Source organism: Acanthochromis polyacanthus, chromosome 11 (genome assembly GCF_021347895.1).
Source record: "Acanthochromis polyacanthus isolate Apoly-LR-REF ecotype Palm Island chromosome 11, KAUST_Apoly_ChrSc, whole genome shotgun sequence".
In the NCBI taxonomy this organism is placed as follows: Eukaryota; Metazoa; Chordata; class Actinopteri; family Pomacentridae; genus Acanthochromis; species Acanthochromis polyacanthus.
This window is the reverse complement of record NC_067123.1, coordinates 20135-44523: the sequence shown is the minus strand read 5'-3', so window position 1 is coordinate 44523 and position 24389 is coordinate 20135. Positions and strand designations below refer to the sequence as shown.

Sequence of the window (24389 nt, the reverse complement as noted above, 5' to 3'; positions counted from 1 at the left end):
ATGTGCTGCCTAGTGTCAGAAAGCTTGGTCTCAGTCGCAGGTCATGGGTCTTCCAACAGGGACAACGATCCAAAACACACAGCCAAAAACACCCAAGAATGGCTGAAGAGAAAAGCGTTGGACTATTCTAAAAGTGGCCTTCTATGAGCCCAGATCTGAATCCCATTGAACATATGTGGGAAGGAGCTGAAACATGCCATTTGGAGAAGACACCCATCAAACCTGAGACAACTGGAGCTGTTTGCTCATGAGGAGTGGGCCAAAATACCTGTTGACAGCTGCAGAACGCTCATTGACAAATACAGAAATCGTTTAATTGCAGTGATTGCCTCAAAAGGTTGTGCAACAAAATATTAAGTTATGGGTACCATCATTTTTGTCCAGCCCTATTTCATTAGTTTGTTTTTTAAATAATTATGTTAATCAACAATTCAAAAGTGATGGCTGATTTTGATTATTTAATTTTCAATAAATTTTTATTTATTGTTACTTTTGTGAGTTTCAAGTGATTTCAGTGAGAATTGTGGGTTTTTCCTTCTTTAACTGAGGGGGTACCAACAATTTTGTCCACGTGTGTATGTCTTACTGCCACAGCAGAAAAACAGTTCAGTGTTTTCAAACCTGCATGGGAAGACCCCAGTGAATTTCTAGTCCATCACCTTAACCACTTGGCCACGAGAACTCCTGTGGTGCTAATTTCTGTTCTCCATCTATCCATCCATTTTCTTCCACTTATCCGGGGCCGGGTCACTGAGGCAGCAGGCGAAGCAGGTCGTTCCCACACCGCTGTGCACAGCGCACACACTGCACACCCAAAGTCAGCTGATCTCATGTGATGCAGATTTGCTCCTTGATCAAGTGACATTTGTCCGGATTTTTGGCACGAGCGGCGTCGGATCAGCACCGCAGCTGGATGGCCCGATTTACATACCCAGCGCAGCTGATACTCACAAGAATAACTTACTAAATTATATGCACTCCTGTTATTAAGTCCAGTTCAGTCTGTTCATGTTAACCGTTTCAAACTAACGTTAATAGGTGTGCTGCAACTTAAATAACAAGCTTGAAATTTACCTGTCCCATTGTCCCTTTATTATTTTTCTCTACTGTAAATCTTCTGTCTAAGAATAAATCTGAGGCTGCTGTTCTTTTTTTTTTTTGTCTGCGAATCCGCTCAAAAATGACACCAACCAACCATGGCGTCATTACTTAAGCTTCATGCAATTTTTTTCTTCTTTGTGACTGTGACCATCACCTGCCCTCATGGCAAATTACCTATCATGTTTATTTCAAGCTGTTTCCTACATTATGCCATTGAGGCTGTGCACACCCAAGTGAAACATAAAACAAACACAGGACAGACAGAAAGGTGAGGCATAGACAGTGTTCTGAGAGAAAAGGTGCATTCTATTTATTTGTGCTCTTTAATTCTCTGAGGCTGCTGTTCTGAGAATGAGCTACTAAGCTTTTTCTGAATAAATCAATAAAGATCCATTTATGGAAAGATGTGATGAAGGCAGTTTTGTCTTTAATTATATTCAACAATATAACATATTTGACCACTTTTAGTTGATTATTCTAACTTTAACAGACTAAAGTTAAGGCTATATACTTAATTCTAGTAAGTGGCCCAGCCCCTCCTATATTTTTATGTATGTGGCCCTTAGTGAAAAAGTTTGGACACCCCTGGGGTAAGGACAGGAGGAGGAGGAGAACATGAGGGGGATGGGTATTTGACTTGGGAGAGCTGAATTTGGAAGTGGGTGTGAGCATTTACATAAATGGCTAATCTAAGTTTACTTTACCTCCACTTTCAATCCATAGAAACATACCGTGGAGCTGTCTGGCAAATGTTGCTCCAAATGTCAACCACTTCTTCTCCCTGTCAAGAACTGCTGCTAATGCTTTGACCGGCATGGCACAGAAATTCCTAGATTTAACTTACCAAGACAAAGTGACCTGCACAACAGACTTGGACATTGGATTATAGCAGCGTTTTAGAGGTCACATGATCTGCTGGATCTAGGATCACGTAAAGACTTTTCTTCTAGTCACCTCTTGCTGGCAGGGCTGGGCAGCTGCTGGGAGGTCCAACTAGGACATGTTGCAAGTTTGGTGGTGGGACGAGTGATTGCATGTGGCTTATCTAAGCTCACACACTCATACATGCAGCCACACACACCTACTTAGCATTTGTTCAGTGGATCATGGATCAAACAAGCACAACAGGTTTGAGAGTTTTTGCAATGAGTGCTGGAAGTGAAAAATTTGTTTTGAGGGCTTGTTGTGTTGTTGTGCATCAGTCAAAATACAATAGGTTATAAATGTATTTTAAAAAAAAGAAAGAAATCAATGGTAAACAGTACAACACATTTTAAGGACTTATTAAAAGGATTCACTGGATAAATGGAATAGAAAAAATGACTTTAAATTAAGTGAATAAATGTAGACACAAGCTTCTTTAGAGTAAATCAGGCAGTTAGCAGTTCTAAAGCAGTAACAAGATTAAAAGCATGAACATTAATGTCCCAGAATGATGTGTTAGTGGTGTAATATAATACAACATTGTGCACCAACACAAGCTTTCACTAAATGTTCATTTTATAAATGTTTATAGTGTAGTACCCGCATTGTATAGCTCTGTCTGGGAAAAATTAGCATGTTAAAGATAAATGAAGTAGAAGAACATGAACTAAAATTAAATGAAGTTTTTTTCTCTACTGTAAAGTTTAATTGTTTCAAACTGGATCCTGAAGAAACATTCGCCTCATCTTGTGTGCACTTCTGCTGTATTTACAGCTAAATGACAATAAAGCTTGATTTAATTTGATTTTGATTTGAATAAAAGCGCAAACATGTTTCATAAAGGTAAAATAAGGTATAACGGTATAAGGCAACTTAGGCCAGATTTGAATAGAAGTGATCCCTTAAAAACACACTACAAGTCCATCTTCTACAGGGGATCAGTTCTGACATAAACCACTGATCAAACATTGCCCACTGTGCTGCACAGCACACTAGCAGAGGTCCAAAGTTAGACTCATTCAAAGGGCTGCACTGATTCTATATCTGTCACTTGTATCGATTTTACTACTGATTATCTGTCAAACACGTCTACCACCTCCAAGCTATCATGCTCATGTGATTTTGTCAATCCTTTTGAGTAACTCTGATGTTTGCAACCCCAGCCCCCGCCGTTGTGCTAATTCAAACAATTTCAAGGACAAAGGATGGGAGCCTATTGTATCACACAAGCAGCAGTGCAACGGATACGGTGCCAGAGGGGCATAGTTGTCAAGGATTAGCGGCCGTCACAGGCGCAGATGGATGTATCACCTCCCAGCACCGCTGATGAGTGCCTGAGTAGGACAACTGCCCCAAATGAGCTTTAAGCAGAACTTTAGATGCAGTCAAAGATTTGAAGTGAAATAAGGAACCAACCAGAGCATGTTGGGAGGATGAGGGACAACAAAGAGAAGAGGGTCGCTTTCTGATTGACCTGTTGCTCTGCACAAACCTGTGGCTCAGCACATGCATGATGCAGATTTAGCCCCTGAACAACCACTTTAGCTCATAATGCTGGTTTTCAATAATAACTATGGTGAAGACTGGAAGTTTTTGCACTATTTGTGGTTTTCATATTAGCCAATATTCCATATACTGAAAAAATACATTTTTTAAAAAACTTTTTTAAAAACTGCAATAGTTAATCATTTTACAGAATTACAAATAATAACTAGGAAAAATCCCAGATTTATTTTTAAAATTCACATATTAACTGTGAAAAACAGGCTGTGCAAAATGTCCACATCAAAAGTCTGTTTTTTTTTAAATTGTGATTTGTCCTTTTATAACATTTGGCTGTAAAATAGTACCAACTGAATTAAATGATTGAAATCAACAAAACACACAAAAACTACAAAACAAAACAACATTTAAAGATATCCAAATCCTAAAAATGTAACATTTTATTATCTTACACAATTTTTAAATTGTAAAATAAAAACATTCTACATATTCTAAAACTGTTTTACATAACTTTACTTTTCTTGTTAAACTACCAATAATTTCCAGTAAAATCCTAGAAAAAAGTATTAATTTACATGTTGATTGTAAAGAGAAACACACAAAAATGATATTTTATACAAATAATAATTTATTATTATATAATGTGTGAATGTAAAAATGCACTTTTATTTCAAACTAAAATTACAGATATTTGCTGTTATTTTACTTTAAAAAAAACATACAGATTTTAAAGTTTTTTAATTGAACTTTTAAAACTATCACCTTAATTAAATACATGAAGTGATTCAAACAGAACATTAACATTGTGCCTTCTGTGCGTCCATACTATAGAACTAGCTGTCCCTCAAACACTGAATCTTGTGACTAGTTAGTCTTATTTATAGGGGGAAAAACCTTCCCAACACCCAGGTCTTTTCACATTCCTGAGAGGAACCCACCCCCTTTCTAAAACAGAGAGATCTTATGGTGACAAATCTTCAAACCAACTTCCTCCTCTTCCTTTCAGCTGCAGTAATGGCCCAGTGAACTGGATTCTCTCTGTCCTGACTCACATCCTCTGTGCCATAACATTTATGCTGCCTATTCAGAAGCTGCTACATGAATCACAGCAGGCACCAGCTCAGCTCATCACATCCTGACTAATAGTCTGAATATTAGTCTGGGATGATGTGATATCAGAAACCATCTTACTGGAAAGCCACCACACGTACACACTGCTGTTTACAATGTTCATTCTCGTCAACTTTGGCGCTGCTTGAGCACGAATCTGGTTAAGAATCTGACAAACCGAGGCGTTGACAGTCGATGTCTCATCCACGCTTTAAGGCCTTGTTGTTCTCTCTGCAGCCAGGCCATACTTATCTCACACAAGAAACTGTATGTGAGCAGAAACAATAGGCTTGACTGAGTGCATTCCCACCAAGGTGTTAGGTTACATGGGCCTGGTCTATTTCAAAGATGATATCAGCAAGAAGGGATTTTGCAGCATTATCTTTGTCACTCAGCTTTTGAGAAATGGCACATCAGTCACCAATTAATGAATTTCTGGCATGACGTTGCGATATCAGGAAATAACCCGAGGCCACTGCAGGATAATACTGAGATTACATTTATTACAAATGCTAATAAAATCCACACCTAATCAATTCTCACCGTGAAATGATTTAAAGTGTCCCATCCAGACTGTGGAAACTTCACAGCAGACGGTGAAAACGAAGCATTTCATTTACATGTGAAGAAATAAATCTCATCCATAAGTGATTGTACATTCATTCACCGGCTCACACACCACCTACTGGATTTTAAAAAGCCACAATAATGCAATTAGCCGAACAAAGAAAATGGTAATCCACGAGTCAGTGTGACTGCATGGGTGGGATGCATCTGAAACGACCTGAGAATGACTCTGAGGAATTTTCACACCAAAAAGCTCCAGGAGAGCCAGACTGAAACAGCAGCCTATAATCTGTGGGTAGTGCAGCTGAAACAACAACAGCAAAAATAAATAAAAAAAAAAATTTTGTGGGGACAAATACGAATAAAAGATGTTAATGATGCTCTTTAAAAAATAGAGTAGGCTACTATTTACAAAATACTATTTTGCCGAAGAACAGTCCCTCTGTAATAGCAGGCTGATGAAAACAAATGTCCAACTATACAAAAACTGACTGTCCTGCTCTGCAAACTCTGAGAATGCCGAGTGAGAACACACAAAGCAACATGCTGACGTGTGAGAATGATCAGGGGTTGTCACAAAACCGAGCATAAAAAAACAAATCCAGTATCTGTGCAGAGCCAAACCTGATGGCCGGACACTTAGCTGCTGCTCCCAACTCAACTTGCATCCCACTAAATATGTAAAAAAAGGAAACAATTGAGGGATTGTTGCCCCCTTCAGTGCATGGCACCATGCGCATGGCCAAAACCATGCAAACATTCATTTGTTTAGGGTTAGTGGCACAGAAACAAGAGCGGGAAAACAACGGCTAAATGTTTGTCACTGAATCACAAAAGCTGATAGCTGGTTATTTGCACTCACAAGATCACAATCAGTGCTCCACCGCTAAATGGTGAAACCCACATTGTCATAAAGGAATAAAGGACATTATTATAAAAGCCAGTGGCTCTGTGCTGAAGAACAGGAGATACCGTAGCATTCTTTTGTCCACTGAAGGACTTTTATGGGCTTCGGTTCTCTCACTCCAGTTATGCCTGATGGCTCAAAATTATACTTGTTTTCCTGCCCCCTGAGGACTGGTCTTAAACTCTGCTTTCAATCTTGAAGAAACAACAAAACAGCTGTCAGAGTAATGCTTCCTGACAAGCCAAGATAGACAAAAAAGGAGACAAAACAACACCCTAAACACTGAAATACCAAAAGAAAACCACAGAATAGTGACAGAGCTTTCAGAAAGTGTGGAAAAACTCATTACTACGATGTGAACGCCTTCAACTTGTGCATGATTTCATTTTCAAAAATGTAATGTGAAACATAAAACCGCCCGCACAGGCAAAGTAATCTTAGTTTGCCCAAAAGTCTATTGATTCCACTCTTAGACACTACAATAGCTTAATAATGTCTCAGCAAATAATCACATTGCATTCAGAAAGGCAAATTAAGGTGTCTTTTTGTTACTTGGCTGAAAACGGCCGATCAAATCCCTCTATCATCTTGAATTTCTATCACACAGACGAAAAGAATTGAACAGAGACAAGATAAAAGCCTCCAGTGTACTGAGAAATCAAAACTCACTTAACATGTCAATAGTGTCACAGGGAAGGAAAAAAAGGAGAAGCAAGATGCTTGCATCGGGAAAACAAATCCATATCAATACTTTACCAATCAGTTCATTTCATGAAGGAATTCAATGCCATTTACTGACGGGACAGCAAATTGTGTGGCATAAAGATAAAACCGAGGTCATACGCACAAGCAGTGGCGGACAGAAGCAACGGAGGAGATCTGGACGAGGGGGGGGTGAGCTCAATAGAGCAGCAAGTGGTGTCATTTCTACAGGAAAAAGGAATTGACATAAAAGAAGACAACGTGGAGGCATGTCACCCTCTACCAAAGAGAAGAAGCACGGACGTTCCTGTGGTGATCCTGAGGTTCGGAAATAGAAAGTATAAAAACGCATTGCTGAAACAAGGACGGATGCTGAGAGGAACAGACGTGTTTATCAACGAGCACCTAACCCGGAAGAAAGCCAGGCTGCTAAAGAAGCAAAAGAAAATACAAGGAACTTGGGTGAGAAATTGTAAAATCTTCATTAAACTTAATGGTGCACCTGAAGAGGCTAAAGTCCTTGTAATCAAGAATCTCAATGAACTAGATAAATATGTATGACTTGCTCATTCAATGGATTTTAGAATGTATTGCCGCTTTACAAAATTTTAGATGAAATGTCAATGGCAATTAATAATGTACTAGAATGTATATCAGTTGAATTATCCATAGAAAATAAAAAATATATTTTAAGTTGAGTGTACAGAACATCGGGAGCTAACATAAAGACTTTTAATGATCGGATGATCCAGACATTCTCGCAAATAACTGGGAAAACTATTTATATTTGTGGTGACTTCAACATCAATTTACTTAATACAGAAAAACATCAAGAAACTGAGGATTTCCTAAATATTATGTATTGTGTAGTGTAGTGTTTCAATCACATGAGTAATAAGTAAAATAAAGCTGGACTTATCTTCTTTGTTTCATTACAGTCACACCATGGTAATGATGCTCTTGACCTTCCTATTCCTCAGAACCAATACAACTCTTTAATATGCACACTGAGCAATTATAAAACACACCATTTCCCACAATTCCCCCTTTTGGCCTAAGCTAACCTTAGGCCAACACAAAATATACGACGAAGCTCTTTTTGCTAAATTTGTTTTAAATTTGGAGGAAACTGTAATTATGTCATAATTCTGAGGTTAAAGATAAACTTTCAAAGAGCTGAGATCTGTTGAGTCGTCATTTCACTTCATAAATGCTTGTCACTGAAAAATGCCAAATCTCTAAACATATGAACAATTTTGATTCCTATTTAACTGAGTCCATTGCAGGTCTCTATGATCATTCTTACAAAGCATACTGGATCATAAAGTGATTTCTGTGATCATACACATCCTGAATTCAGATTACAGGTAAGAAACAAGTTTAAATGGAAGAAAGGCACATGTAGTGCAGATACTGTGAATTCAATCCATGTTTCTCTGCTTTTTGTAAGAAAGTTTTTTATAAACACAATAACATCATTTTTAGTGTCTAAAACCATAGTCTATATTAAGTGCAACTGTGTCGAAAGACAAACTGATATCTCGGTTTTAAATCTAAAGTTACCAACACATAATAGGAGTTACATTATCAAGTTATTGCAGCTAGTATTCAATTTAGAAGCTGGTTTAATTTGACTGAATGGAGACAATGTTGTACTAAATGAATTGTAATTGTCAGGATTCTGCCCTTTTGCTGCCTCTTTGTCCCTTCTTCCACCTTTAGTCTTCTTGTCTGAATTTATCCTTTTAGATTCTGTTGTTTGTTGCTTTTGTCTAAGCCTGTTTGTTCCTCCTGTGTTAGTTTCTGTCCACCCTTCTTAGTCTGCCATTTTGCCTTTGTCTAGTTTAGTTTTTTGTCCACTCAGTCTCGCTTTCAGTTTGTAAAGGTTTCTTTGATTTAGTTCAATAAATTCTTTTAATTATGCCTAGCGTTCTCTCAGTGATGTCTGCGTCTGGGTTCTCCACATCCACCATTCCTAACAGTAATAAATTTTACAATTGATCTTGGAGGTTAAACCTCTACTGATAATTCATCTCTGTAACACAGAAGAGCATTTCTTCACAGGCCCTGAAGAAATGATAAATGTTTTGTGTATCTTCTGTGTTTTTTTTTTTTGGTTTGTTTTTTTTAAAGAAGCTGAAAAGGCAGAAATAATCCCACATCAGCAGATGCGTGTACTGCTGCTGCTGCTGCTACTATAACTGCCTGTATACAATTACTACTGGATCTAATTTTTTTTTTTTTTTGAGCAACATGCCACAGGTCTCATTTGCACCTCACAGTTTTGTTTGTTATCATTTTGATAGAAGACGCTAGCTGTCTTGTCTTCTTTTCTGTTCCTTTTACGATTACTGTCTCAGCATGTTTTACCCAATTCATGGCCTGTGTGAGGGTTTGAGTGGGGAGGGCTACATTATGTTTAGTCAACCAGTTTTTCAGCCCTGGCCGGAGATTATTTATAAAAACAGTCTTCAGGTGTTGTTGGAAAAGTTCGCTCCCTTGTCTGTCGTCTGTCAGTCCACTGTGTCTCGCAAACACAGCCTCCAGTCTTACTTTAAAGTCCTTTGTTGATTTTCCGTCTTGTTGTTTAGTCTGTCCTATTTCACTATAATCAGCTCTTTGAGCGAAGGTCCGGGTAATACGGTCGTTCAATGCTTGTTTTTCTCTCTTTTTTTTTTTTTTAGTTTCAAATCTTACACAGATCTTTATTGTTCTTTTAATTACATAAAGTTCATGGCAAACAAGTTGCCCCTTTCTCTTTTCTTTCCATCTCAACAACAACAACATTTTGTGCACACATACGAAAACCTTTCTCATCTCCCTTCCCCTACGTACTTTTTACCATCAGTTATACTCACTCGATTTTTACCATCTTTCCATTTATGAGCCAAAACACACTTTATCCCTCAGGTCTCAATTAATCTCTTCAGCCTTCAACAACGTTCTCTTTTCATCATCAACCAGTCTTTTACATCTTTCGCTGTCCATCTTTGATTATGTCATTCTCTAAGTTTGATAATTGTTTCCACAGCAGTGGGTCTTTGTCATCTAAAATTAGTCCTGATTCTTTTAGTTCTTTGAATTTTGTGTCATCAAACAATCTTTTCTTTTTTCTGTCTTTTGTTTTTTCTCCGCTGAATAATTGAGTTACAGCTACTTCCCACTGTTTTTCTAAGGACTAAATGCCCTTTTTTTGTTCTTCTTCCTCCATGTTTGATCAGAATGTGTACTACAGGGTGTGTTTGACCAGTATCAATGCTTCTTGAGCCAATTCAGAGTCCTCAGAAATCAAGCTTCTAGAATACACTGTTGTATTCCGGATTTCTGCTGGGGGTTCTAATCCCAGGACTGAGAATTGTTTTAGAGTTACTGTCAAATCCCACCTAGAACCTAATGAATGACTCAGTAACCTACTTCAACTGACAACAGCTTTATGTTTACACCGTTAGGTTTCAGGCTGTCCGCTGATTCAGTTACTTTTCATTCCAGTTATACATGAGCTCCTCATTCACACTCTCATTCATACTCTCTGAGACGCAGTTACACTAGGCAGTACCGTTCACGTTGTCTCAGTGAGATTCCACAAGACACAACAACACATAAAAACCGGTTGTCCATTTCATTCACTTTTTTAGTCACTGGCTTTCATCACTGTTTTTTGTCTTTTTATATTTTTATTTTCAAGCTTTTAGAGGGGAACCACGTCCTCAGAGCTTCTAAACCCAGTATTTTCAACCACTCGTCAGCGATCCAGGCTTATACCAAACCGTCCAGGCTATTTGCCAGCCTAAGAAACTGTTGCCTAACAGGGATTACATTACACTTCGGGTTGCAGAATAGGCCCTCTGCTCTATCCACCTTTTGGAGGGACTCCTAAACCCCCCGGGTTTTCTAACCCAGAACAGAGTATCCAGCCAGAGATTCTATCCTCTGTGGATCAGTGACTTTTTCCATTTCCATTAACCTTAGCGCTTCTTCATCATTTTCATCCTTTTTATTTCCATTAACCTTAGCACTTCTTCATCATTTTCATTTCTTCCAGAAGCACATTCAATTTTGTATACCTAGAACACACAGGAGGAATTCTGACAACAGTTTTGGAATAGCCAATAGCAGACTTTGATGTCAACAGGCGTCTGCTTACCTTTTATAGGGCGCCCAAGTTGTCAAAAAGTCCTTTGTATGTCCGTTGTTTGTTCAAATGTACGTCTATTGTCAATTCTCCTTCTCCATCCGGGTCACGGCACCAAATTGTTGGAAATCAGCCTATCCTACAATTAAACAAACCAACAAAATATGTGTAAGGCTGTTTCCGCCCAGTTCTTTTGATGGAGTAGTCAGGAGACTTCTTCTTAAAATCAAAAGTATTTATTACAGCAAAATTGAATGTGCGATACAGAGCTCTGGGCCTGAATCCTCTGTCCCTAACCGTCAATAAGTGTTCAGTCAGTTGGGATGGAATCAGACCGCTAACTGTTCCTGACCCAGTCTTCTTATACTCTAACAGTGTGTATAGCTATCTATCAAGGCCGGCCGCCCCTTCCGATGCTGCGTTGTTCCGCTGTCCTCTGTCACAGCTGATGTTTTGTCATTACGCTCACGTAGGAATGACTTCGCTTCTGCAAAGCAAGATTAGAAACTGCACATACAACTCGCTCATGTTCTTTACTGATTACAGCTTACGTCAAAAACTATCTGTACCTTTATTATCAAAAACTGTCTGTACTTTGATTATCAATCACTTTATGTCTTGATCATCCTTGGTTTCAATCACGAGTAATAAGTAAAATAAAGCTGGACTTATCTTCTTTGTTTCATTACAGTCACACCATGGTAATGATGCTCTTGACCTTCCTATTCCTCAGAACCAATACAACTCTTTAATATGCACACTGAGCAATTATAAAACACACCATTTCCCACAATAGTATGAGCTTTTTTCCGTCTATTACAAAACCCAGTAGAATAACAAGCAGCAGTGCTACTTTAATCGATAATATTTTTACCAATGACACTCAATATGGATGCACAAATGGATTGCTGATCTGTGACATATCAGACCACTTACCTGTGTTCACGATAAAAGATTGGAAATGTAGGAAAAAACAAAATTCAAGATAGCTAGCCAGAAGCATTTACAGACTGAACAAACAACTAATGCGCTGTTCAACGCCCTGTTGGAACAGGACTGGAGTTCAGTGTACAATGAAGAAAATGCTGACAGTGCATATGAGAACTTTTTAGAAATATTCATTATGTCATTTAATAAATACTGTCCTATTATAAATGATAAGAAGAAGAATAGATACAAAGATTGCCCATGGTTAACCACAGGCTTAAAAAAGGCTTGCAAAAAGAAGAACAACCTGTACGCAAAGTTTATCAAATCAAGAACAAAGGAATCAGAAATTAAATCAGGGCTTAAAGTGAGAAAAAATCCTGAGCCTGAACTTCTAAGATCCAATTTATAGTGTCAATAAACGTATTTAAATGTATTTTAAAACTCACTAAAACACAATATATATGAGATTCTATTAATTCAGAGCAAATATGAGGTCATCTGGTGGAAATGATGCCGATTATGATCCCACTATTTTGTTGTTGCTCAAATGTAAAACCTTACTTGGCCAAAACTTAACGCATTTTAGAAAGTGCCAAAAGTCAGATTTTTTTTGTGTTAATGTTTCAATACCACATCACTATAATTGCAAAGATTTATTTTAGTGTAAAGGGGAAAAATCATGAAAACCAAGTACATGCATTATTAATAATTTTATAATTTTTCTTCAGTAGATTTAACAAGAACTCAAAACAACACCAACCACAACAAAACTGCTACAAAACTATGCTGCTTTCCTTCATAAGGCACAATTTTTACTTACAACATTATCTCAAGTGTCAGTCTCAAGAGAATATAAGTGCTTGGAGAATACTGTTTGAAAAAATTTAATATTCTCTGGAACACTACAAGAGAATAAACTGTCATATGTCACTTGCTATACCAACTTTGTATTTCAGCAGGTAATAAAAGTACTAGTATTAACTCTTAAATGCAATTTTAGTTATTGCCTCACAATATAAGATACCTCTGAATAAGCTGATCATGATGCTGACTCTCTCAAACTCTGTAACTAGCAAAGAAGTCCGGGCCTTCCTGATCTGGTTTATCTGGGTCCTGGCAGCAATGGACTGCTCATGCTGAAGAACTTCTACTCTGGCCTTTTCCTCTGGAGTCAGAAGATCTGATTAAGAAGCCCTCTGTAGCACATAACCACACATACATGTTAGTAACTGCTCATTTGATACACCTCAATAATCTGTGTGATTAGTTTAAATCATTTGATTTTCAATTTGAACTGACACACATTTTGTTTGTTTTTGGTAAGGGAAAAAAATGTATTCACTGTATAATTTGTTCAGTTGGCTTTCAATTTAAATGTTTCTATTTTTTATCTATATTTTGGAAAGAAAAAACGGTGAAAAGCAGGCTAAGAACATTCTTATTTAACTATCTATCCATTATTCATTTCACACAACCCATACGTTCGTTCTGTTCTGACTAATAATATTTGCTTAAGATTGGAGATTTTTTGTTTGTGGCTAGACATCATTCAGATGCATAAGGTCACAAAATCTGCTGAGAGCTATTTAACTCATGATTACAAACATCCTATATGTCCTCAAATAAAAAAGGTTAATATCACCTAAGCTACATTCAGTTTGTGCATATTTAACTAAACAGATGTTCTGAGGAGAATAATGGGACAAATCCGTATGGCTTGATCTTTGATTTTTTTTCCTTTCAAAATAAAATCCAGCAAACTAAATAAATGTTTCCTTTTTTCCTTTTGCTGTTGTAAAACACATAGAAAATGTTGAAAGATTAAGAAATCAAACAAAATCAACACCTTCTGTTTTTGTTACTTTTTAAAATTCAATATCTAAGCCCGTTTGTTTTTATTTTGTGGCGAAACCATGGGGACTGTGGGACATGCACGCGCATCGCCACTGACGCACTTACGCCAATGGGGCGAGTCAACACACCGCGGCTCAGGGATCGCGGCAGCGGCTGCTCTCTTTGTTAATCAGCAGAGACACATCCTCTCTCCTCTGTCACACAAAGTCTGAGCAAACTTTAGTATCTGCGTCTTTGAGCTAAACACAAGCTCCAACGCTATTGACCAGTGATCAGCTGCTCGATTCTTCACCGCACCACTCACAGATTGGAGCTCCGTGCGCTCTGGACAGACCAGGCAGCCACAGGGCTGGGACACGTGGAATGGGTCTACAGTCCAAGCAGAAATAAAATAAATAATATGCAATATATATCAATGTGTTTCCAGTAATTCCCTTTAAATATAATTACAAAAACCACCAACAAATATTGCACATTTGGATTTTGTTTGTGGGATACTGTTATTTCTTATCAGTGGCTCAGCAGCACTGACGATGCCGAACCAAGAGGGTGCAGCACATCGTGCACCCAGCAGTCGATGCGCACTCGCAGTTAGAAAACTGTGATTGGATAAAAGTTCCATCAGAAAGTCGCATGCCTGGACAGAAGGTGTATATTTTTTAATGTAGGATTTGGAGTTTGATTGATTAAAGCGGAGCAACTGAATGCACAATGACGCACATGCTTGGAGCCTTCGGGACGGAGATGGATGAATTTTTTTAAATGGTACATTTCCATGCGCCGGAAAACTTTAAGCCCTGCATTTAACTGAGTAACCACTTTGAATGGTTTCATTAATTTACCAGTCACGTCTGTCAACGACAGCTTTCCTCTTAATGGATTTTGCAACGAAGCAATGAAGACACTAAACAAGAAATTAGACCTGAATTCTGTGAAGCCGGATCTCAAGGACTTTAAGTTTGTGGAGGACTTCAAGAACTTTTACTGAACCCTGCATGGAGAAATCTTCTTGGCAGGGGTTCAGTCTGTGTCCAGTGTGCATACGCTGGTGTCGTTGTAGGGTTCCCTGTTGGTTGGACGTTGGTCCAGACTGGTCAAAGCAGCACTGTTCACCATTGGAAGAGTGCTGACAAGTCTGAGGGTGTTGTCCATCTGTTCTGTTCTGCTTGGAAAACAAACACACAAACACAGAGAACGTCAGTGTTTCCTGCAGCATTGAAGAACTGATGCCTTGCCTGAGATAGAGAGCACCCCAAATGACATCTGAAGACACTTTTACCTGTTGGAATTTAACATTCAGTTGTCTGATTACATCAGAATTCCTAATCTAACCTACATCCCCAGATTAACCTGGACCAGATTTCTGTGTCAAAATGAATACAGGTTAGACTGAACGATAGCTGATAATGTGTTAACAGAATTCAACTGACCACAGTTGTTCAAAACAGTTTTGAAACAATTTTGCAGCAATATCCAAAATTATCCAATACACAATTGTGTGTACACTGTGACTGAGACCAGTCTTTACATACCTCACTGTGACACTGATTGAATGCTTTCTTTCTGGTGTGGATCTGCTGGTGTCGTTTCAGGGAACCCAAAGTTGTAAAAGTCTTCTTACACTCATCACATCTGTATGGTCTCTCCCCAGTGTGGACACGTTGGTGAATTTTGAGTTTTGCATTGGAGCTGTAGCGTTTCCCACACTGGTCACAAATGTATGGTTTAACCCCAGTGTGGGTCACTTCATGAGCTTTTAACTGTGAGTACATTACAAATAGTTTGCCACAGTGATCACATATCCACACATCATGGCCAGTGTGGATGCGTTGGTGACATTTTAAGCTCTGTTGGTGCTTGAAAGTTTTTTCACAGGAGTCACAGTGGTACCGCTTTCTACCAGAATGGGGGCATTGATGGATCAACAACTGTTCATGTTGGGTAAAGGTTTTCACACACTGATCACAGTTGAATGGTTTAACTCCACTGTGAATGAGTTGATGACTTTTTAACTGACTCTTCAGAGTAAAAGCCTTTCCACAGTGATCACAGCTGAATGGTTTAACTCCACTGTGCATAAGTTGATGACTTTTTAACTGACTCTTCAGAGTAAAAGCCTTTCCACATTGATCACAGCTGAATGGTTTAACTCCACTGTGCATGAGTTGATGACTTTTTAACTGACTCTTCAGAGTAAAAGCCTTTCCACATTGATCACAGCTGAATGGTTTAACTTCACTGTGCATGAGTTGATGACTTTTTAACTGACTCTTCAGAGTAAAAGCCTTTCCACATTGATCACAGCTGAATGGTTTAACTTCACTGTGCATTAGTTGATGTCTTTTTAACGCACGCTTGTGTGTAAAAGACTTCTCACACTGATCACAGCTGAACAATTTCACTCCACTGTGAATGAGTTGATGATTTGCCAGATGACTCTTCTGATTAAAAGCCTTTCCACACTGATCACAGCTGAATGTTTTAACTCCACTGTGAATGAGTTGATGTCTTTTTAAGCTCCACTTCTGAGTAAAAGCCTTTCCACACTGATCACAGCTGAATGGTTTACCTCCACTGTGAATGAGTTGATGTGTTGCTAGATTACACTTCAGAGTAAAAGCTTTTCCACACTGATCACAGCTGAATGGTTTCTCCACAGTGTGAATACGTTTGTGAATTCTGAGCTTTGTTGCTGTGATAAAAGTCTTGCCACATTGCTCACAACTGAGTGATTCATCTCTTTTTGCTGTTGTTGCTGAACCATCCTTATCCTCCTCAGAGGTCCGACATCTCACTCCATTGCTGTGTTTACATTTCTGTAGCAAAAGACAAAGATAAAAACAGAGGCAGTGTTGGAAGAGCAATCATGAAAAAATTTATCCTAAAAGTCTCAATTCCATGTAGTTGGACATGAGGCTGAAACAAGATCAAGAATCTGCAGACATGCTAGCAGCTTTGTCATTAGAAACCTAGAAATGTGTCAACAGCACACTCACAATGTCAACAAAACTATTTACAGAGGCCGATAGTTTTCACCTTCAACAACATCAATGTCCAGATTTAGGTCTTAATGGCAGCAGGGTCAATTCACACCACCAACACTTTCTAGTTTCTCCTAGGGGACCAGATGTTGATACCAGTCCAGAAAAGATCTGTAATTCTGCCACTGAAATTTGGATTTGACCCCAACGACCCGGGCAATTTGTTGTGCAGCAGTTACACAAGCGTTCACCATCAAACAACAAAAGCAACAAAACAGTTAAAGGAATAGCAACGATTAAAGGAAATGTTTTTAAAATGTAAAAAAACACATTAAAACAATTACAAGCAAAATAAAAGCCATTTAAAGAAAAATCAAACAAAACATAAGATAGACAGGGACATCGGCAGCAATCTTGGGCATTTAGTCAGACGTGGTAAAAGTTTTCAATAAACGGCCACCGATGTAATCAGGTAGAGGACTTTTCTTTGGTCTGCACTGTTTGAGACACCAGATTACATTGCCCACATCAAGAAAGGGATTCTGTGGAGAGGCTGACATGAGACAGTTTTTAGTCTCAGCATGTTTAGCCCTAAAATCATGGGAGTCAAACCTGACATAAAAACTGTTTAGACTTTGAGCCAGCTCTAAATCACAATTATAACCAGTGAGCTGAACTCTCTCATTGACGCATTAATTAGTTCCAGTGATCAGATTCATGCCGTCCCAGACTGAACTGAGGTTGTTCATTTTGAGCTGAGACTCAACTTTATCTTTGTATTGTCTTTTGTGGGTCCTGATCTCCTACTTTATTTCCTTCTGTCGGTTATACAGATTTAGTGTATTTCCTTCTCTGAAGACTGTTTTCCTTCTGTACAGTAGGTCTTTAAGCTTCTTAGAAAGCCATGGCTTAGTGTTTGGATATAGTTTAACAGTTTTTTCAGGAATAACACTGGTTTCACAGTCTGTGACCCAGCTGCTCACAACATCAGTCGGTTCATCAATATCAGCTGAGGACTCCTTAAACACGTCCCAGTCAGTAACCTCCAGACATCCCTGCAGAGTGTGACAAACTTTCACTCTGATGTTCTGCACTTTGCCTTGCTTCAGTACAGTGGTAGACAGGGATAAGGAGGATGCAGTTGTGGTCAGAGGAACCCAGAGCAGAAGCACCTTTCACATTGCTGTAACAGATCAAAGAGTTTGTCACATCTAGTGGGACATGTTATTTACTGATGGAAGTCTCTCAGTGTGTGTTTTAGTGTGCAGTGGTCTCTGGATGACCTGATGGATAAGCCCACAGGTATTTATTTCACTGGCCTTTGGATGATATCGACAAGTTTCACAAATATCTGAGGAAATTTCTGAGGCAGATATGGAGGGCACAGTGAAGCAGAAAGCAGTTCTAAGTCAGTAGTGCACAGTTTCAGATTTGCACCAGCGCTGTCCTTGTCCATTTGGAAGACCCACTTGAGCCCAAGCTTTCATTTGCTGGCTGATGTTGCTTCAATATTTCCACATAATGTTCTATCCTCTTGATGCCATCTATTTTGTGAAGTGCACCAGTCCCTCCTGCAGCAAAAACACTCCCACAACATGGTGCTGCCACCCCCATGCTTCACAGTTGGGATGGTGTACTCAGGCCATCCTCAGCCAGCATCTTCACAAGGTCGTTTGCTTTTGTTTCGGGGCTGATGAGCACATTTCCCTCCAAAACAATCCTAACCTTAACCAATCTCCATCTTGAGCAGTAGGATGGCTTGACATTCCCATGGTGTTGATCTGTGCATGTAATTATTTGGACAGATAAACGTCAAACCACAGCAATCTGGAAATTGCACCCAAGGATGAACCACACCAGTGGAGGCCCACAAATGTCTTCCTGATGTCTTGGCTGATTTCTTTAGATTTTCTAATGTCGTCACACAAGGAAGCAGTGTGTTTGAGGTGTGCCTGAAAATACATCTTAATCTATCAAAAGCTTTCAAAGTCAGGACATCATCTTGAAGGAATAGCAATCTTAGTGGATGCAAACTTCTGATTGTGAAGAAAGTCATAAAAATTCTCTCAAAAAAAATCTCTCTTTCGTTATTCTGGCATTTAAAGATAATTTTGGTCATCTTAAACGACATAAAACAGGAGAAGCATTACCAGATTTAATGTCAGATCGTGTCAATTAAAAAAGGGTTATGTGTCGTTTATACAGTGTAAGTAAACTTCTGGGTTCAACTGTCTGAATTTCTTGAGAAGGAAAAGGCTGGTAAACTCACAATGCTCAAAAGTATTATTCTCTACCAAAGAAAATGCTGCTCTTTACCTTCCTGAACAACTTGCTTGAAAAACAAGACTTTTCTTCTGTTACTTATCTTCATCACCATGTAAGACATTTTCAGAAAGTATGATCAGCAGCTAGTTCAGCCTCAAACAAAAAACAAGCAGCTTCCAAGCAGTCCACCATTATATCCTCAGTACAGCTGCTTCTGCAGAGCTACATCTCTCCAGCCATCGTCACCTGGCTTTGGTCGGCCCATCTAACCAACTGGAGCAACTTTACACATTTTAAAGAACAAATGAATGATAATAATGTTACAGTGGTATGTTTCTCACTTTTTGTGAAGAATCCATGTTTCCTCCGTTGTTGAGCTCAGACTAAATGGCTGCCAACATTCCTCTGCTCCTCCGTCAGACTCTCCTCCTCCTGCCAATCACCTGTCACATCAAACACATCTTCATTAGGATACCACTCTATACACAAGTGTCAGAGTGTCCCATATGTTCATCAGCCAACACAGAGGACACATTTCAACTCAATAGTTCACTTTTAGCTCTTTTCAGTTTCACCTAAAACTGATACAAATGAACTTAAACTGTTAAAAATAAGGAACATAGACAGAAAACAGACATGGAAAAAGAGAATAAAGAGAACATAAAGATGCTACTGCAGGTGATTCAAGACAGGACTGCTGGTAGAAAACTGTTCATGCTGTAAGTTAGTGAATGTATTTTACTGCTCAGTGTTCTGTTTAAAGGCAGCTCTCACTCTCTGTTCTTTGCACTCTCCCATAGTGTCAAGTGTCCTCCCACTTTCAATGACAGGTGATTCTCATTGATGATTTTTCTCACAGTTTCTGCAGTTTCCCCACTTGAAAAAGGATGTTTCATCTACCCAGGGTTTGAGCAGGACTCCACTCATCAATCAGACAGTTGCTTTCTTTCTTTTCCCTCTTTTATTTTGCAGTGGTCGCAAATTCATGAGATACAGAGGTGGCAACTTCCATAAGTCCATACGTTTAGTTGATAGATTAAGGTGAAAAACCTTTAAACAGAACACAAAAGGACAATGTTCGCATTTCTGCATTCAGCAAATAGTAACAACCATTCCTCATGGACATTTTCACCACATTGGCAAATGCTACTCCACTCAGTTTATGTTTGTCAACCTCAACACCACATAAACTGAAGCAACAAATCATGGCATGAGCAATATTCAACCCAATACTATACCACACATGAATTTATCTGCATTTTAAAGAGTTGATTTTGAATCACAGTTTAACAAATTACTCTGAGCATTTTTACCAAATTTTTTTTACAGGGTTTATACACCAATCTTGAAGTTAAATTTACTACCATTTAATACCTTTTTTTTTTACTACCTTCAGATTTTTTTTACAACCATCAAGACACCGAGTTCCAAGTATTAATCAGAAACCTTTTTTGATATGCACGCAGATTTTGACATACAACACTTACATCATACTTACCACTCTCCAAGGAGACCTAGTTATTTAGCTACAGGGTATTAGTTACAGTCACTGGTGCAATATGAGGTGGGGTGCTTTGCTTCAGAGGCACTTGAGTGATGGAATGGTATTGGATTTAAACTTACAACCTTCTCAAGATTGACTCCCAACCATTAGGCAACAGCTACTAATACTATAAAAGAAGAGATTCAGACAAAATATTGCACATTTATTTCCTGTCCCCATGGAAGACTCCACTAGCCCATTAAGAACATGTTTAACAACCACACAAACCAGTAAAAACAAATTGAGACAAGGATTGAACAACCAACTAGGTTTAAATGACCAACAAATCTGCACGCAAATTTTCACAAAACACTTAATCAAAAAGAGAGCAGGGTGACAAAATAAAAAAAATCTTGTGCCAAGTGCCTTAACCTTTCATAAAATAGAGAGAGAGACAGAGACAGAGACAGAGAGAGAAAATAAAAATCTTACGGCAAGTGCGTCAGCTGCACAGCCTTGTCCTCGTTAGTTTTGTCCATTTGCACCAATTCCTCCTTCTCTTTGTATCTTCTCCTCAGAGAATTTCATTTTGTGATTTGTTCAGCCATTGCAATTTTGTCCAATCACCGCAACTTTCCCGCAATTTTGGCCCGCCTCCCGTGAGTTCCACCAATCATAGCAGTTCCCAGCGCAAACGTAATGCACGTATGTCACCGAATTCACTTCCTGTTTATGGTTTGAAGATGCAGACGTGCGATACTAATGTCTCTCATTTACCAATAAAAATTACTGCTGAAGACCGTGATAAACAATTAATTCACTGATGTTCTTCACCAAAGCGGAGCTAAACTGTTTTACAACCGTGCAATATTGTGGTGGAATACAAAAAAAGAAAAAAAATCATCGATTTCACTTTTAAAAAAATAAATAAATCACGAAACATATTAGAACGGCTGAAATGAGCGGACAACAGACCAGACAAATCACCATGATGGAAACTGTTGCATCCAGATCCATTAGAGCCCTGAAAGAATGAGGTAAATTAGATTAATTATTCCACCAAAGAGTGGAGAGAAATGTCCATGTCGTCCGGAGGGTCGACCACCACCTGAGCGGGACCCTACCACGGGCAACACGCTTTGTGGTTGGACAACTGGGGCAGACGGGGCGTCTCGGTCTCGCCGCTGAGAGCCACGGCGGAGTTATGTGACGATCAGCGTGTGTGAATCATTTCCTTGTTACCCACATCACTCAAAACGGACTCGGGGATTTGAATGAAGTTTTCAGGGTCGCTCAGAAATGACACAAGGACCAAGTGATTAGACTTCGGCAGTGATACGGCTTAAAGTTTGGATCCACGTATAGGTTGTGGGAGAGCAATCTGCGGACAGATGAGCGCCAATCCGCGATCCCGCAGGCCGCGGTCGCTCTCAGAATACTGAGTAGAAGTGGCATCATCCAGGGAGAGCATGTCAAGTTAGCATTGCAGCAGCTAAGTCAGCTATGTGCTCAGTGCGCACGCGGAGGATTTCAGCTCTCGAACCATAGATATATACAAACGCTCTAACGACCAATGAATGCATTGCTATGACGTCGACGTGAGCGACTGACGAACGTTCCGGTATAAAATTTTGCAAGCAAGATATGTTCTATTTTATTGATGTTTATTTTTTGATCAAAATGAAACAGCTCATTGTCTAAAAGTAAAAAATAATGCAAGTAACGGAATCCTGCACAGTTTTGCCGCAGATCTTGATGCTTTCCCAACAGAAACTCCGCGGCCACTTTGTTTGAACGCGGTCTTTCATTCTCAGTTCCTCCTCGTGCTGCGGTGTGTCCCCTTTTTTGCCGCCCGGTGCCAAAACCTGCAGCCGCAGATTTGTTCCGCCCCAGCTGAGTGTAGGAGCTGTGCGAAAATGCTTCTCCTTTGAGTTGGACTCCCTGATTGAAGCTTCTTTGAATGCTTCAAACAGTCAATCTCTAATATCAGCCCAGAAAAACGGATCAAAAGTGGGTTGTAGTCAATCTGGAGCCGCTGATTCCCCAAAGACATTTTCATTCCAGCTCTATCAATCTCTCCAACACGTGCTTTTAAAGTCAGTCTGAGGGATAAATGCTTTGACTTTTTAAGAAACAAAGAAGAGGGGGACTAATTTTACTGTTCAAGGTAAGATGGAAAAGTAAGAAGGCACTTCAGTGGTGCAAGAAGAGACTCAACTTTCTCATGACCACAGGACTGCATAAGAAAATATCGAGGATTCTCTAAGGACTATGAGTAACATCCAGTAGGTGGCAGCAATACGCCAGTGATGCGTCTCGTCTGCCTAATTCAATGAGGAAGAAGAAAGTAACTCAGTGTTTCTGCCGGAACTTCACAGTGTGACACCCGGCGGATGTAAACAAAGAAGCATGAGCAGAGTTAGCTTCACTACTGTGTGGACTGAGCTATAAAACGGCTGTATTATAGTATGAATGAGAAATATCAGAGCGATAAAGTAACGATGTGTTCAGTTGAGTATCTGAGAGAGTTGATCAGCGACAGACTAGCTGCTGCTGCTGGAGAAATATTCTCAGAGTTTGAAAAAACCATCGTCCAGTACCAGGAGGAGATCGATCGTCAGCGCAGACTGCTGGATGTCATCTGGAAACCACACATCCCCTTACAGCCCATAGGTGTGTATGTGTTTTGATGGTGAAGAATTCCACTTCTAGCATGTAGAACATCATGAAGTGTTCAGATGAACTGAGACACACTGTGAGGAAGAGAGAATGGGCTCATAATATGGAGTCTGTTAGTTGATGCTGTGTGGAGTTTTAAAAACGTGATCGTTGTGTTGATTGACCCTGGAAGCAAGAACCAAAGTTTCCTGTTCAGAGGTGCTGGAAGTGTTTATCTGAACTACTCCACACTGACAGCAACTGCATTGTGTTATCAAACAGTTTAATAATAAAACTCTGACAGAGGACTCAGTCATTCCATCATTTCAGTCCAGAGACATAATTCCATGTATAGAGATCATTCATGATCTAAAGAAAGCGCACGTACAGAGTTAGAGAGTATAGAAGTAATGTGTTCAACTGCATTCCACTATTAACATGTTGGGTTTCACTGATGAGTCAAATCAACAGTACAGTAACCAGCAGTAAAATAAGAATAACATTAAAATCCAAATGTCCTGACAGGTTTGAAGGCTGAAGAGGGACAGCAGCTTTACTCAGACAGATTTTAATGGATCCCCATCAAACCTGTCTGTGTGGTGTGTAGAAAAGTACCCAGTGGTGTTTACCATTAGAACTTTGTGATCCTGTATCCACTGTGGAACAACGTGTTCATAGAAACGTTCAGTCATTTGAGATGCTTGTATCATTCCTGCTGCTGTTTCATGGCTCAAAGACTTCTATTATAAACCATCATATTCTTTTTGCATCAAACATTCAAACTGTTGAGCTGATTTGTTGTTGGAGACAGCCAGTCCTGGACAAAGTGACAGATGTGTGTTCTCTCATCATCACAGTAGTAACCATTATATCTTTTGTCTCTTTTTCCCTCCAGAGCTCCCACAGTCTTATGTCTGTGAGAATGAGAAGACTGTTGTTGACCATCAGCCCCATGACCAGGAGAGAAACTCCATGGTGGACCATGAGGACCCAGAGCCTCCACGGAATTTAAAGATCAGCAGGAGGAACTCTGCACCAGTCAGGAACCAATCAAACCAGAGATTTCTCAAATTAAAATGGAACAGGAAGAATTGTGGCACCAGTCTGGACCAATTAGACCCAGGGTTACACAAATTAAAGTGGAACAGGATGAACTCTGCTCCAGTCAGGAGAAGAGTTAATTGGATTGAAACAGGAGACTGATACCTTTGAGGTGACTCCTGCTGATGAGGAAAGTGACCACAGTGAACCAAAACCAAACAGTGATCAGCT

At 39.3% G+C, this 24389-nt stretch overlaps 1 protein-coding gene across 4 annotated transcripts; it reads right to left on the bottom strand.

The window, feature by feature from the left end:
- Window positions 1–12744: 12744 nt before the first annotated feature.
- Window positions 12745–21876, bottom strand: LOC127536285 (zinc finger protein OZF-like). 4 transcript variants are annotated; one of them, XM_051956215.1, is made up of 4 exons: window positions 20952–21876; window positions 19318–19419; window positions 15263–16546; window positions 12745–14895 (listed from the first exon to the last, which is right to left on the bottom strand). In XM_051956215.1, exons 2-4 carry the CDS (start codon window positions 19333–19335, stop codon window positions 14647–14649), a joined length of 1551 nt encoding a protein of 516 aa, XP_051812175.1. In that variant the 5' UTR covers window positions 19336–19419; window positions 20952–21876; the 3' UTR covers window positions 12745–14646. The 4 variants fall into 4 exon arrangements, with proteins under 4 accessions (XP_051812175.1, XP_051812173.1, XP_051812174.1 ...); XM_051956213.1 differs by lacking the exon at window positions 20952–21876 and adding an exon at window positions 19751–20883; XM_051956214.1 differs by lacking the exon at window positions 20952–21876 and adding an exon at window positions 19877–20883.
- Between the last annotated feature and the right edge of the window lie 2513 nt (window positions 21877–24389).